The following is a 15,724-nucleotide window of genomic DNA, read 5'->3' as shown; positions in this document are numbered from 1 at the left end:
AGAGAGGATTTCACAAAACACTCACACACAACCCCCAGAGTACTAACTAGTAAGGAGAACAGAAGGGGAAAGAAAGCAAGGATTACCTTCTCTTCTGAAGTAAACACTAAAAATGTCAGGTAGCTTTTGCATTAAGATTTCTGCCATCTGCAGGGCTCCAACTACTATCTTAAGGTCTTGACTTGACAGCATGGAGGCAATATGACTACAATAGACAATACAGCAGATAATTTATTAGAACCAGATTTGTCCTTTTTTTTTTTTTTGCTAACAAAGCCATTTCATCTTGCACACATTGTTAGCACTGTTCTGGTATACAAGCAAGTTTCATAGCACTTTTGTAAAAGCTATACATAATGTACTTAAAACTCTCTCACCTAAGTCACATTCCCACAAGGCATAAAACAGTTTCCTTCCTCTCAAAGAAATCAGAACTTGGTACAATCTTTTTATTTTCTGATTGCAGCCTTCTGTCTTGACCCCTAACCCACCACTATATCAAGTGGGGGGATGTTTCATAAATAGAACATAACTTGCCAGTAGAATGATATAAAGCCTGTTACTGTTCACATCCTATTACTTCAAAGTCACCTGAACTTCAGAAAAGCTTGCGGGCAAGTTTCAGAACTCAGTGAAACAATATTAGACATAAGTAGCACTGTAAGTAATCAGTTTCTAATATGAAAAACTTCAGTTAGCACCAGATGCAAAATCTAAGATTAGTAAAGTTTCTGAAGAACTACAGAGCCTCATACTTAGAAAAAACATACCATTAAAAGAAGAATTAAAAATTACAATTTCTTTGTGAGAAAAGATGAGTCAATAATTGATCAGATTTGAGTTGTAAGCGCCAAATAAGTTCCATTCACAATTTTTCATTAACTCACCTTGACACAGCATGGTTTTTCAGCACATCCTTCAGGAGTTCAGCATCAGCAAAATAAATTATTCTAAGTATTGCTCTAAGGCACTTGTGTCTAACAGCAGGTCCAGCTGAAGAACTATACACTTCATAAAGAACACCAAACAGTGTTTTGATAAAGGATTTTGCCAATTCTGGGTCTTCTTTCATTAGTTGTGCTCGAGCATCATCCTTCTTCAATTCTGAATGTCCACCTGTGTGAAAAGTTATGCAATAAATCACTGCACAGTTATCTGCATCTTTACTCCAATGCAGATGTCCGCTGTTTTTTGGGAGGGGTTGTTTTTTTGTTTTTGTTTTTAAAAAGAAAGGAATTAGTTAACAACTTTAATTGATTTTATTTTAACAACCAGAAGTAAAACTGATGGCAAGAACATGCTATAAATCCTTCCAACAATTTTTTTAATTCCATTTTTAAACTTATTTCTGAACCCTAGTAGAAAGCCCCCAGTCTTCATCAAAAACAGCTGTACAAAACTCTTTCAAAAGACTCCACCCATGAACCACCCCCCTCCAAATTTAACACATTCTCAGTCCCCTGAAAAAGTCTGCACGAATACTTCTGATTTTTGTTGCAAGCTTGTCCTCTGTTTATTCAGAAGAATTTGACGCTTCATAGAAACAAGAAAACTATTAGTCAAGTAGACTACCATGACATTTAGCATAAAATAGCCAGAACTAGAAATATCAGATGTATCATAAGCTATACTCACTAGTGTTTGTATTGGCTAAAGGGTTTGGTTTCCGCTGAATGGCACGTGCTGTTCCAGTATCCTCATTTATTTGCTGCATAGAGTTAAAATCAATAGTATAGACACGTCCAAGTGTCGACAGACTAATCTCATCCTCACCAACCTGATGAGCTGCCTAAAAACAAAGAGTTAAAGTTAAGGATGCTCGAACAAATGTAAATCTATATGAAGGTGGGGAAACAGCACAGTAGGAAAAAACAATGACTTGACTGAAATACAATAAGAGCAGCGATTAAGCATTCAGCAGTTGACCTGTTACCGAATACCCAAACAGTGCAATATTACCCCTCACGCATTTCTTATTCAAACAAGACTGATGTTTTCAAAACCATAAAGAAAGTGCTCAGTACAACTGCACACAAAGATCACCCCCATGTAAGCAACTGGAATTACTACCTCTATTATTCGACTATCAATCCTGTTATAGGGATGCCAGAGACCCCTGTCATCTCGCCATTGCCATATCGCACCATCTGTATTCTGTGCATTTCCTTTCTTTAGCATAGTATCAACAGCAAATATCCCCTCTTTTGGCAGACAAGGCATCAGTTCACTGGAAAGAACATGAAAACAATGTTATGCTACAAGTTTGAGCTGAATACTGTTTGCCTTTATTATAAAAGAGTTAAGGAGTTTAATAAACCAACTAGAATGAAACGTAAAACTGTATAACTTACCAGATAAGAGAAGTAAGCTCATAGAGTTCTTGAGGACTTCGTGGAACAAGGTCAATTTGTTCTTGACAACTCCCATTTGAGGCTCCACAAAGGAGAAAGTGAAGTGTTTCTGCAATGTCTACAGAATTGTTATGATTGAGACCATTCATATCAGTATGAAGACTACAGTTTGTACTGGACACTACACAAAAGAAACAGTCACTGCCCTAAGCAAACAGACAGAAGAGAGTAGGACAAAAGCCTCCTCTTCAGACATCACAAGAATGTTTGTTGTCCAGCGTAAGGTTTTGGTGTACTTTTTTGTTTGTCCCACCCTGGCCTTTAAGAGGCATCTTGCTGGGAGGATAGGAGGGGATATCACTAAACATACATGGCAGGGAAGAAAGGATGGGAACATACAGAGTAGTTGAAGTCACAAGTCAAAATTCACAAAATGGAAAGAAAGAAATAACTGGGGACAAAACCAGTAACAATTACTTTTTTTTTTTTTTTCTCCTCATGTTTTCCCTTAGAAAAAAATTCCTTACATTTATCCATCCAGTAACCATTATAAGAAGAAGCTTAAGTCAAAATAAAAGCAACTCGTGCAGCTGATGCAGACTCAAAAAATAAATCAGGTGAGCACTTCAGCAACAACAGCTAGAGAAAGGGGAAAAAAATAAACAAGTACTCTCTATGACATTAACTAAACTTAGTGTCCCAGGGAAAGCATAACAAGAGAAAAAGAACAATACTTGTTTAACCAAGTGCACAAAGTCCCCCACTGACCACAGCCACAGACTTAAATAAGCCCCGAAAATATGAAAAAAAACAACTCACTTTGCTTCATAAGTTGGACTGCAAGCGTTGGACAATTGGAACACATTAAGGAAAACATGCGCACCACCATGATGAACATTCCTGAGCTCAGGATAGGAGGTGTCACTACCAAAAGCTGCTGGATGTTTGTTAACAAGTCCTTGGAAGCAACCTGCTGCAGCAAGTTCTTTAGGAGAGAAAAAAAAAAAAACACCAAAAAAAAAAAAAAAACACATTAGTCTGATTTTCAAAGGTAAGCCCTTAGAAATGGAAGAAAGGAGAAAAGTGGAAAAAAACCTGACCCCCACAAAAAAAACAACCCTTACCTCCTCATGCTGGAAATTGTCTACCAGCCGTGCAAAACAGAGACAAGTGCTTTCAACAGACTTTTTGTCCTATTAAAAGAAAAAAGTATTCCCTTAAAGAGTTTCAGCATACATGAAATTAAGCTGTTATTGACACATACATAAAACTTCTTAAAGGCCAACTAGATCACATTCAACATGTATTAGATGTTTTACCATATGCTACAGTTCTGAAACCTGAGTATATTAATACAGGCTAAATCGATCTCATGTCTCAATATGTCTTGAACCTCTCATGTTGCCTGGAAAATGCCTCACTTTCCACACAAATACATTTCAGGACATTTACAGATTAGTAAATGGGTGTCTATTATTCTTTTTTGGATTCTGCAGAGAAGAAACAAAATGAAGGTCTATGAATTCCAAGAGACAGGAGACACGGCTAACAGACATGAAGGGTTCTACAAAACGCATAAAGACTAGAGCTTCAGATCACGCAGTGCAAATCCAAATCCAAACAAGATAGCAAGAACTACTCTAAAAACAACTCTAGTTAAGACTTCAAATGGGACTTAGAAGGTTTCAGTGAATGAGATGGGGAGGGAGAAAAAGCCAGGCAACTGAGAGGTTTTTTTTCCCCATAAAATTCTGCTTCAAAGATGATTGAAATTGTCTTTGCGTGTACTGTAATCTTTCTTCAGAAGGAAGTAGTATTTGTCCTAGTACTGCTCAAATTCTGCTTCCTGTTTTCAAAGAACCTTCTAAACCTACAGCATCATTTAGCTCAGAAAAGACTTTTAAAAGCATCAAGCCTCACTATAAATTTGGCTAAGTTTAATGGTGCTGTGTATGAATCTACATCAAAGATTCAAGTAGACTTTCAGTGAAGAGGCAGAATTAAGAAATCACTAATAGAAATGATTACCTGGAAGGTTCCAGTTATTCTTATTTGGTTTATTGTTTTGTTGTTTTTTTTTGTTTGTTTGTTTTAAAGGAAAAATAATTCTTTGACGGGGATTTGACAACCAAGCAGTACATCTAAATTTCTTTTGTGTAATAATCATTTTAAGTGCACATTTATTTACACAGCAGCACTACAATACAGGCAAATACATTATTCAGGATCCATCAGTTGAAAATATTGTGCAGGAGTAGGGATTTCATTATAAAAGACTAATAAGCCATCAGCAGAAATAAACCAGCAGAAAACCACAATCTTAACTGAAATGTTTCAGGCTTCAAAGTGGGAAGGAGATTTGAATAGTAATACAACTAGATTTCCTCTTACTAATGGGAAGAGTGCAAAACCAATATTAGTCACACTCTAAGCTCAAGTATCTTATTTCTCTCATTTTACAAAACAAAAGCATCATGAATCCTTACAGCATAGTTACAAAAGCCTAGAGCTTTACATGCACATCAGAATATCACAGCTTGACACTATAACAGAAGCTTTAAACTAGTATCAGATTATCTTATAAAGTCAAATAACACACAGTAAGAACTAGGTATTTAACAGAAGCTTTATACTACTTTCAGGTCAAAAGGAAACCTTCTGCTTTACAACAGCTCTTACCTGATGGGTTAACCTTTGTGTAAGCAATGGCAAAGAGTCTGCCACAAAGTGAAACTCATCAGGTGTTATACTCTGGCAGCAATTGGCAGCAATAGCTAGTGCATTCCTCTGCGCGTTTATACTGAAGAATTCCAGATACAGCAAACAGTCTGCCAACCCACCCTGTAACAAAAATACATGTTTTCATTTTCAATACTACTAAGTTACCAAAACTTTTCTTCTTTTTCACAGAAGTTACAAGTCATCAAGATGGGGAACAGAAATGCAGAGGTAAAAGGTGATTATTTCTATACTTACTGCCTGCAGAATGGCTTTACTATGCCTGCGCGATAGCATCTCCAGGGCTGTCAGTGCCTGCTCTGCCACATCAATGCACTGAATAACTTGCAGCTAGAATAAATCAAAATTTGTAGAGCAATTACTAAATCACTTTGTATAAACAATGTTCATTAACACTTGGACAGTTAGCCACGGCTATACTGTTAGATGTAACCAAGTCCAGTAATTTAAGGCTAGATCAGTTACACAGCTACTCTGTAGCTACTCCAAGAGTTTCCAGTATGTATAACTGTTATTACCAAGATACTGAGAAATAAGACAAAGTTTACAGTTCACATAGTGCTTTTCACTAAGGCTATTAACAAGGAAATCTATTTTAAAAGCTTCTGATGCATTATGCACTGTCTTGTAAGCTATGAAAGAGGTGATTATATCATGGGTAATCCTCAAATTAGAGCAGTAGACAGAAAACCTTCAGACTGGTTTAGCACTGTTTTGATTTCATGTTACCTTTTCCAAGAAGACAGGAATTGCATCTACCACTACAGCAGATGATCTGGGAAGTGCTTCCATCATGTATGTTAAGGCTCGACAAGCATGGTTCATCTACAAATATACACATAGATCTGCTTTAATTTCAGATGATAGCACTTGCTAAAAAAATTCTTTAATATTACAAATCACTTACAATGTCAAAGTTGTGCTCCATCTGCAGCAATGTTATCTGTTTTTAAAAAAAAAATAAAATGGACTTAGTAAAAGTATCTAGGTATCAACATAAAGTGCACAAATCTATGCTGTAGCTTTTCATATACAGCCATGCATAGTTGTTCATACAATGTTAGTTGAAAAAATACAATATAGGCTACAAATTACCAAGGTCTAACTTTTGTTTGGGGGTGTGTTTTCTTCATTACACAGAGGTATTCACCAGATGCCCACATTTCTCTGGGACGTAAAATCACAATCACAAGTTAACCTGTGAGATTGCTGTGGAAGAAGTTTAAAAGTACTTCTGTACATTGTTCTCTTGGCTCACGCATGCCTCCAGGCATGCATTTATCAAGCTTCTACCAGAAGGAGCAGCTAGCTTATTAACAACATGAGCAGCAAGGTCTGTTTTGCTGACATTTACCAATTCTTGCCACAGAATAAACAGTCAGTAAAAGCAGGCTCTGTTAAAGAGCAATCTAAAGGCTTTCTAATGGCATCTCTACACTCCAGTGGGTTTTAACCTGAAGATGCAACTGACAATACAAAGATTGTCAGATTTTCTCCAATGTTAGTTCTAAATGCAACCATGTGGACCAAACGCCTCTTGAAATTATAAATACTTGATTTAAGCAAAAAAAAAAAAATATCCAGTGAAACATTGTTTTCCAGATATACAATTTTTTTTTTTTTTTTTTACCAAAGCTGGCACAACACTCTTGACTGGAAATCCTCCCAGCGTTTCTTCATTTCCCATGACCAACAGCTGGCACATCTCAATAACTGCCTGTAGTTGCTGACTTTCATCAGTGGCTTGGAGACCTTGTAAAAGCTGCTGGGCTTTAGAACCTGGATAACCAAAAAAGATTAGGAAAGAAGATGTTAGAAGATAAGTGTTCAGTGCAACTTCCATGCTATACTTCTGCCAGAGTGGAAGACCAGAGATAGTTTGCCTTCCTCTGCATTTGTAGTTTCTCTGCCTTCCCCTGCCATGTAAAAGTGGAGGGAAAGGGAGATGAAATCTCACTCTTGGCAGTCCTTCCAGTGCAGACTGGTCACAGCACAGGGAATCCATCACACTGCTCACCATAGTCATCTCTACCAACCTACAGCAGGTGATAGGACCCATGCTCCCAAATTTATGAAGTAAAAGACTTTTGAACATATTTCCTAAATAATACAGCACATGGAATATTGATTAGACCCTATCTTCTTCTTGGAAAGGAGTATAATAGGCTTGTTTTGGCTCACCTGCTAGCCAAATCAGCTTGAACTATCCAGCTTGCATTATCCAGATACAACAGAATGACAAAGACCCATGTTCTCCTTTGGACAGTCTGATATAACTAAGACACATCTGAACCTATGAACAGTGAACCTTAGAATATCCTAACTGCCTTAAAACTACCTCAACAACTTGTTTAAAACGAAGGGGGGGGTGAAAACAACAAAACCAGGGGTTTCAGAGGTCTTCTGTTAAACAGCCCATCATGCAAGACAAAAAGAAAGGGTAAAAAGGTGAACCCTCCCTTCCCCACCGAGCAGGGAACATCAGGTGGAAAAATAAAAATAATGTAAAAAGAAAAGAAATACGGCTAAAGCAAATTTGTCCTCCTTATACATAGACAAGCTAATTAATATTGTTTACTGGCAGTTCAGCAATTAAGACATACAAATCGCCAACATGTAAATGATGTAGCTAACATGAATACTAGAATTTACTACTGGCTGAATTCTACTAGTCTGGAAGTGGAAAGAATTAAGTCAAATTAGACAAACTTTGCTTACTAGCTCCACTTCCAATTGTCCTGTGGAAGAGTTGCGACATCCGAGGACCAAGAGGGCCAAACAGGTGAGGAGGAAGACCCCTAGCCTCTAACAGAGCTAAAAGCAAACAGAGGATAACAGCCATTGTCAAAGCTTCTACATATACTTTTAAAATCTTATGTTCCATGAAGCAATAGTTTAAGACTACTAGAATTCTGATACTTTAGGAAAGAGGAGTTAGGATTAGAAGACTGAAACTACTTCAATTTCTAAACACACAAAAAAGAGATGACCTCTAGGGAACAAACAAGTCACTTTTGTATGCACCAGAGCATTAAGAACCCTTAATAAGTCACCCAGTTTCCAGAGCTACATATTTTTACAGAAGAAATCTGGTCTACTAAATTAATATTACAAGATCAGATTTAAACTAGCAGATTTACTAGGCAGCAATTCCAAATGTGATTTCAAACTACGCAAAATTGGTTAAACTTATTATCTTCACAGATTCAGGATCTGAGTGGCAATATTAATCTGAGAGGAAGGATACGCAGCTTTATTTGCTGAAGAGCAGGATGATCTGTTGAATATTAGTTTGTTTTTTAAATAAACACTCTTCAATACTTTAGTTATGCTGGATTAATGGGGAGATTATAATTTTTATTGTAGCATGTACAACTGCTTTGGATCAATACAAATATGGACAAAAAAATAGTTCAATACTCCTAACATGTACCTGTGCTTACTGAGAGCAATAAGCAAATGAAATGGTACTGATAAGGCACTCAGTCCCATGTTAAAGGTACAGATTAACTCTATCTGTCATTTTCAAGAGAGATAATGATAAAAAAAACTTCTTGAAAAACAGCAACGAAAAAATCACTAGAACAGCTGCAGGACATGAAAATTGGAGTTTGCACCTCTCTGTACTCTCAAATTATAAGAAATCTAAATCCTTCTATAGCCAAAGGCATAGAATAGAATATTTTAAAGTACAGTTAAATTTTGTTTGGTCAAAGCTTATAGTAACATGAGCATCAGTGATAAGCATGAAAGAAAACTATCCTGAAACAAGCAGAGTAACAGCAGATCAAATGCAGCCTTTCAACTGGAAATGCATTGCTGCAAAAACAGTTTGATATTTTGGAAATGCTTATGCACTTAATAGGAGCATCCATCAGCCCATCCCCACCCCCAATAAATAGCAGTGTATTACACACCATGGAAACAAGTAAGGACACTCAACACCTCTAGATATTAGTTGCAAATTCCTGGATCTTTAGTGAGTTAAAGGTGGTGGTGTCATACTTAAGGACAGCTACAGTAAGAAAAGAATCACATTCACAGATGTAGAAACAAAATCCTACCATATATAAAATACAGAACTTGGGTCAGTATGGGTATTTACTGGCTGTAAACAAAAATAAGTTATAAATTAGTTACAGATTTTATACCTTGTAGTCTTCCCATCTCAGAGTCATCTGACTCACTTTCTCCAGATGTTGTCATACCTACAGCCCCAGCAACAGAGCTAGAAGCTAGAAGAGAAGCAGACTGTGAGCTACAAAACTTTCACCATCTCCATCATCAAGGAAAGTGTCCAGAAAAACGCTCCAACAGAAAGATGCTCTTCATTTAACACTGTTTAGTAAATCAGTTTGTTTCTCCTCAGATTGTTACCACTGTTTTGTTTTTAGGCCATCTCTCTATCCTTTTCCCCTTTTTCCCTTTTTTCCAGGGTGCAGATCCATGGGTCTCTCAGCCCCACTAGTCACAGAACTGGGCCAAACCAGCCCATGACACACTGCCACCACACTTCTGTGCAACTACTTCAGTAACATCGATGTCAGCATAGGGAGCCAATCCTTCCCATAAAAGACCAAAGCTACACCAACACAAGACGATGAAAAGAAGTCAGATTGGCAAATAATCTTTCACATACATTTGTCTGTATTGTTACTAATTTCATGCCTTGAGTGTTAGGCTGCACTTGGTTAATTTTGAATTTTCATACTGATGTAGCTGATTTTAAACAGACATTTGAGTTTTTTTCTACAACTCAGCATAATTACTGGAAAGCTGCTTTGAAATAACTGCTGATTAGGACCAGGTGACAAATTTAAGTACTACTTCACAGGATTGTAAAAACAAGAGCATTTCTTAATCTAATGACAAAATTTGCCCATATAGACAGGCTTGCAGTTTCAGACAATTTGCAGAGTATTTCACAGAAATAAAGGAACACTTATAGGTAAACACTTGTCTTCCATATTCTGGAGAGTTTGGCATCTCTTCAGTCAGCACTACAGTCATTTCTGCAGTATTAACATAAAATTCTGAAAACTAATTAAAGACAAATCTACCCTATTAAAAATTTTTTTGAGACTATGCCAAGGGATCAGATTCAAAAGTAAAGGTCCCTCTCACTGAAGCTGTACTAACTTAACCATAACTTCTTAAACACCTTAAGTTCTAGAAGAACTTTGCATGAGCAAGTATCAGCGGTGTACCAAAATGCTGCGGTTGGTTGTACTTCTTACCTGCAGCTCCCTGGGGAGCCTCATCTGTACGTGCAGCTGAAGAGTTAACTCCATCCTGGTTGTTGTCAGGATCAGCCATCTTCTCCTGTCGGCGAGCTTCAGCTGCTCCTCTTTTGCCCAGGCCAGAGCCTCGCCGACTAAAGATTCAAGGAAACAGAGGTTCCAGAACTTAGGAATTATAACAAGAGATTTCTCCATGAAGAAGTAATTTTTTCTTTCATTTACATAGATAGTTATCACAAACGTGTGCAAAGACATGGATTCACATAAGAACCAGACTTTGTAAAACTATCCAACTTTCCCTTACTTGCCTCATCTTGCACCACATCCATGATTTGTTCATGCTAAGGCATTACAGCTAGGTCTTTACATTATACACTTCAGAACAACACACTCTACTAAAATAACAGTTAAAATGATTAATCTTAAAGTGACTGAATCACAAATCAAGTACACATTTGAGAAGAACTGTGACAGAGTACTTGCCTTTGAAGAAAGTTCTGAACTACTGAAAGTACAGAACCCTGATGTTCAGGCTTCTTTTAAATGTGTTCAGGCTTCTTTTAAATGGCAAACGAAATCAAAGAGCATGAGTCTTTCTAAGTCTGCTTTTTTTAAATATCACTATTGTCACCGTTACAAATATATATGCCTGTGATGTCAGAAGCCAAATTAAAGTGCAGAACTGACAACAGGATCAGACCTCAGGCATATCAAGTACCTAGATATTTGCAACATCAGTTGTTCATACGCAGCTGTTGAACGAGCTGAGTCAGTTGAGCAATACAGTGTTAAAACAGCCACCTGCATGGCATCATAGAGTCCTTTTTATTTTTCAGAACACATTTCATTCTATCATTCATAATCCACAATACTCTACTAGCATTCAGTAATTTTTTAAACAACAATCTAAGGGAAGGATTATTTACATTTGTAATACTGCCTTTGGGTACTTCTTGTCCTCAATTCCTATAGCTGAGGTACTTATTGAAAATCTGGTGATGGAGAATGGAGAATTCTGTGCATCACCCAGGACACTGGTATGCAGAGTGACATGGCAAGCCTGAAAAGCCGCAGCTACTTCTACAGTAGCTAAGAAAGATAAAGGCAATTTCCATCCATAAAAACTAGTAAGTATCAATCCACAGCAGAGATCACGTTTTGCTGTCTGAAGGTTTACCTGGTACTAGCACAGGAGCCCGTGGTCTTTTGCCGTGTGCTCCGCCGCAAACTGGGGAGCTCAGCAGGTGGTGATTCACTGCGCTTCTTCGTGGATTTTCTTAGGCCTATGTAACAGGTAAATGATTAAGAGAGTAAGTTGGTCTTTAAACACAGTAGTTCTACCAAAAAGAGAAGCAGATTGATCTACATCAGTACAGTTTAAGAATAACTGTCTTAAAGCCAAAGCGAACCCCCCAACCTCCCTCCAGAATCCAAACACTGACAGTGGTGAGATCTGCAATATGTTGGGTTTTTGTTTTGTGTTTCTGCTGTAACTACATCACTGCAAACCACACTGCTATCGTAAGACCTTCCTTCAGGCAAATAGCCACACACATCTTCACAGCTTCACATCACAGGGAAAGGAGTTGAGAGCTTTTAATTTAGAAGTATTTGAACTGTTGAAGACTGACAACTGATACTGATTTGCTCTACAAAGCTATCATTCTGAGGGAACTTTCAACCACAGGAAATCTCTAAAATAAATAAGAAAACAGAGCTCCAAAACATCCAACTTAGGCATACTATTGCTAGGACAAATGAAGCCTTAAAAAGAAATTAGATCTCTGTTCCCTCTTCTGGTAACAAAACAAAAATAGAACACACAAGCATACATTGTTTTTTTAGCACAAATTGGCTTCTGTTGATTTCTGTGATCTTATAAAAAGTTCCAGAAATACTGAGTTACAGCATTTAGGAATGAAATGGTAACTACATCGTTTTTGATAGGACATTTATAACACAAAAAGGAAAATAACCTGCAAAGTTATTAATGACCTAGTCAACAGTCTGTCCTGGCAAATACTATACTGTACTCCTAGATCAAACACATTAACTGCATACAGCTTTAAGTTCCATGTAGATCAAGGTTAACCTGATATTCCTGTGTTTACCATACACCTGGCTTATTAACCCAAGAAACTTGGCAACCTAAGCAAGCAAGCTTCAGCACCCAGCCACCAAGCACTGACCTGAAATAAGCCAGCCACCTAAATTTCCAGACAGCCTATACTTATGAGCTTTTTTTTTTTTTATGCTCCAAAAGCAATGACACTTTCATTATGGTTTCAAGCCAACAATTTAAGTTGAATTTGCTACAACAGGAGCAGTCATTGACTCCAACCCTATCCACATATAGTAAGTGACTTGCCTTGCTGGGGGGGAGGGGGGAAAGGGAGGAGAAAAAAAGACAAGATCAGTTTGAAACAGCTGCAGCAGAACCCTTAGCCATACCTATCTGCATTTCTCAAGTTATGGAAGTTGTGCAGAAACAAGCCCTCACAGCTCGTATTTTGCAATACAAATTGCGTGCATTAAGTATAGTGCTATTAGTCCACAAGATATGTCTACTGTTCTATAAGTTCATATTAGATGCAGACACCAAATAGCCTGCTTCTCCATGTAATATTATGGTGAAAATTTAAAAATGAGGTTTATTTTTACCTTACATTTGGAAAATTTAATTACCATGTTACAATAGTCTGGAAAAATATATAAGCAGATCAGTAACAGACATCACATACTCACCATAAAAGAAGTAAAATAAACTTGGCTTATATCAACACAGGGTTTACGCAGAGGTTTCACAAGACAGCAGAGCCAGCCACACTGCTTACTTCTGTGCTTAATGGTGTGCTTCTGCATTCTCATGCCTTACTGTCCCCAGGCTGAGACACAGCATGCACACTTGTTGCACACTTCCATTCCGTTAGCATTCTGCCACAACAGTGAGCTGAGCAAGGCTGACAGGAGTCAGGTGAGTACAAACGCCATTAAACAGTGGGGCAGTGAGGTTGTGGAGTGGATTGCCCTTCTCCTTAAGGGGCATTAAATTAATCGAGCCTTTTCTTTAAACTGAATTACTTCAGTAAGAAGGTACTAGAGAATGTATGGTTAGACTGGCAGACAAGTTGCAGAACACATCATGGTCTGAGCATCCAGAACACCTGAGTTCATTCTCTCCTCCTTTCAGTGTGAGCACTCTACTCATATTTTCATATGTTTTCCTTTTCCCAAGTCTTCTCTTCTACACCTGACACACCTACCAGGTACATAAGCTCTTCCACCTCCCTTTATTCATTTCAGAGGGCAAAAAGGATGTGAAAAAGGATTCTGCAGAGCTTGCTTCCTTCCTACTCTTTATAGCCATTCTCTACCCTTAGAATTCATTGCTTAAGGAGGCTTAAGCCACCCTTACTACTTGCACCTTTTAGGAAATCCTTCCAGTCTTCCCAATAACACAAACTGAAGATCACTATTTCTCTAGCACAAAACCAACCTCCGTCCTCCCCCCCCCCCCCCCTCACAATTTCGTCAGAATCCCTGCTTCCCCTTAACACACTTCCAACACACCTCCTGCCTCAGAGTTAGTCCTCTGTCTATTGGATCTGCAAGTGGAAAGCCCCATGCCTTCACAGGTAAACAGGGTACAACCCATATTCAGATAGACAGGATTAGAGATGCCCTAGGAGCATCTGACAAAGGAAAGCACTAGTCATGCTGTCACTGACAGCAAGGGCTTGCAGGTGAATTAAGTCCTTGTTAATCACTATTCAGCACTATTTCTTTAATAAAAAGCAATCCTCAAGATACCCATTTCAAAGAGTAGAAGCTACAAACAGACATTCAAAAGAAAATTAGGCTTAAGCAGTTCATATTCAGCAAGTACAAAAATTTCAGATGTGAACTTCAATTCTGAAGTAGAGCCATAGGTTTCCCTGTAGCAGGCAGATAAATTGTTTATGCTGTGACATCATCCCATTTGCATGCCAAACACTCATGGTAATGAGTTTAAGGAAGAGACCCAAAACAGGCTAAACCTGAAACGGTGTAGCCCAACAGAAATCAAATCAAGTTTAAAAAAAAAAAAAAAAATTCTTACAAACATCTTCACATTTTGCATCCTTACCAGTCAGCTTGTATTTGTTTTTAAGTATTTTTTATAGTATGAAAGAAACAAAGTTCTGAATGCAGCTGCACTTACTGCATTCATTTATTTCAAAACTCTGAACATGTTACTTAAGCCTAAATGAAGTTAAATTTTCAGTGTATAATCCTGAAATCCTTTAGTTGGCAGTTCAGAAAAATATCAGTAGAAATACTCTTGTTAGAGCTGAAAGTTTAGACTTCAGATTGGCTCTTTCTTTCCTGCTCAGGCAATAAAGATAGGGTAAAAATAGCTGTGACAGGGAAAGGCACCTCCTGCCACTCTAATGCTCTAGAATTCCCCTCAATATCAACCCAGACATCCTTAACTTGACTGCAGTTCCGTACATCATTCTTCAACTGCAATAGCTGTATTTACACAGGCATAACTGACAGTATCTCAGTCACAAAAATCTCCCTTCTCAGGCCATTCTTCCTAGAGCCAATCTCACACCACCATTCTCCACTCACCTCACCCCATGCTTTTCATCTTCCCTTACAGGGCTCTTAGTTGTTTTCTACCAGTTATTCCAACTGACCTTATTTCAGATTTTTATAAGCACCCGTCTCACACTGTACCTCTATAGAAAGCAAAATTCAGTAGGGTTATAGTTTCTACAGTGACATTTAAGGACTCTTCCAACAGAGAAGCATAAACTGCAATAATTTCATCTAGATCACTGTTTGCCAATCTGCTTTAGAAAACATTAGGGTTGTTAATATCTGAAATATCACCTCCTTATGCTCCCTTACTCTCCTGAAGTTTTTAGCTTACTAGAGCCATCCTACCTTAGTAACCTATCTTGATGGTTTCTTTTTTTTTTTTTTTATGCCTCTCAGCATTTTGGATAACGTATATTTTATGAAAATATTTGCAAAAATCCAGAATTTTTTTTCCAAATGGTTGTGAAAGAGCTTTAATGCACCTTTTGAAAAGCTAAGACTATTTAAGAATATCAAGTTTAGCATCTTCATTTATTCTAGATCAAGTCCTTAAATCTTTGTAACATTTAAAAAGCTCGGTGATATTTAGTATAACCACACTCCAATCAGTAGCATTCAATGTAATAGCTATTCAACTGCATTTAACACCTGTTTACTGTAGGTTACACTTCCCTTTTCCTTCCTCAAACAGGGATGCCATCTAAAGAAAACTTTTTTTTTTTTAAGCATCTAATGAGTCTTACTATGATCTTTAAAACTGACTTTTTAAATGATCCATTTACTGTCCATACCATCTTAGTTCTATTT

The 15,724-nt window shown here is 37.6% G+C and overlaps 1 protein-coding gene across 8 annotated transcripts in view; it reads right to left on the bottom strand.

The window, feature by feature from the left end:
• The window catches only part of TRIP12 (thyroid hormone receptor interactor 12), a 67,902-nt gene that overhangs the window by 18,080 nt on the left and 34,098 nt on the right, over positions 1–15,724 (bottom strand). For 6 of the 8 annotated variants that reach the window (XM_042821140.1, XM_042821143.1, XM_042821145.1 and 3 more), the window contains 16 exons: positions 11,508–11,613; positions 10,328–10,464; positions 9,242–9,325; positions 7,809–7,904; positions 6,721–6,869; positions 5,998–6,033; positions 5,820–5,915; positions 5,328–5,420; positions 5,031–5,192; positions 3,476–3,544; positions 3,171–3,336; positions 2,352–2,469; positions 2,071–2,227; positions 1,636–1,789; positions 888–1,116; positions 87–205 (listed from right to left, as the gene is read on the bottom strand). In XM_042821140.1, the coding sequence (XP_042677074.1) occupies positions 87–205; positions 888–1,116; positions 1,636–1,789; positions 2,071–2,227; positions 2,352–2,469; positions 3,171–3,336; positions 3,476–3,544; positions 5,031–5,192; positions 5,328–5,420; positions 5,820–5,915; positions 5,998–6,033; positions 6,721–6,869; positions 7,809–7,904; positions 9,242–9,325; positions 10,328–10,464; positions 11,508–11,613 (1,971 nt within the window). The remainder of the gene's footprint in view (positions 1–86; positions 206–887; positions 1,117–1,635; positions 1,790–2,070; positions 2,228–2,351; positions 2,470–3,170; positions 3,337–3,475; positions 3,545–5,030; positions 5,193–5,327; positions 5,421–5,819; positions 5,916–5,997; positions 6,034–6,720; positions 6,870–7,808; positions 7,905–9,241; positions 9,326–10,327; positions 10,465–11,507; positions 11,614–15,724) is intronic. The other 2 variants (XM_042821144.1, XM_042821147.1) reach the window with 2 other exon arrangements.

Source organism: Centrocercus urophasianus, unplaced genomic scaffold (genome assembly GCF_019232065.1).
Source record: "Centrocercus urophasianus isolate 14NV4802_14NV808 unplaced genomic scaffold, USGS_Curo_1.0 seq_19, whole genome shotgun sequence".
NCBI lineage: Eukaryota > Metazoa > Chordata > Aves > Galliformes > Phasianidae > Centrocercus > Centrocercus urophasianus.
This window is presented reverse-complemented; position numbering and strand designations above follow the sequence as displayed.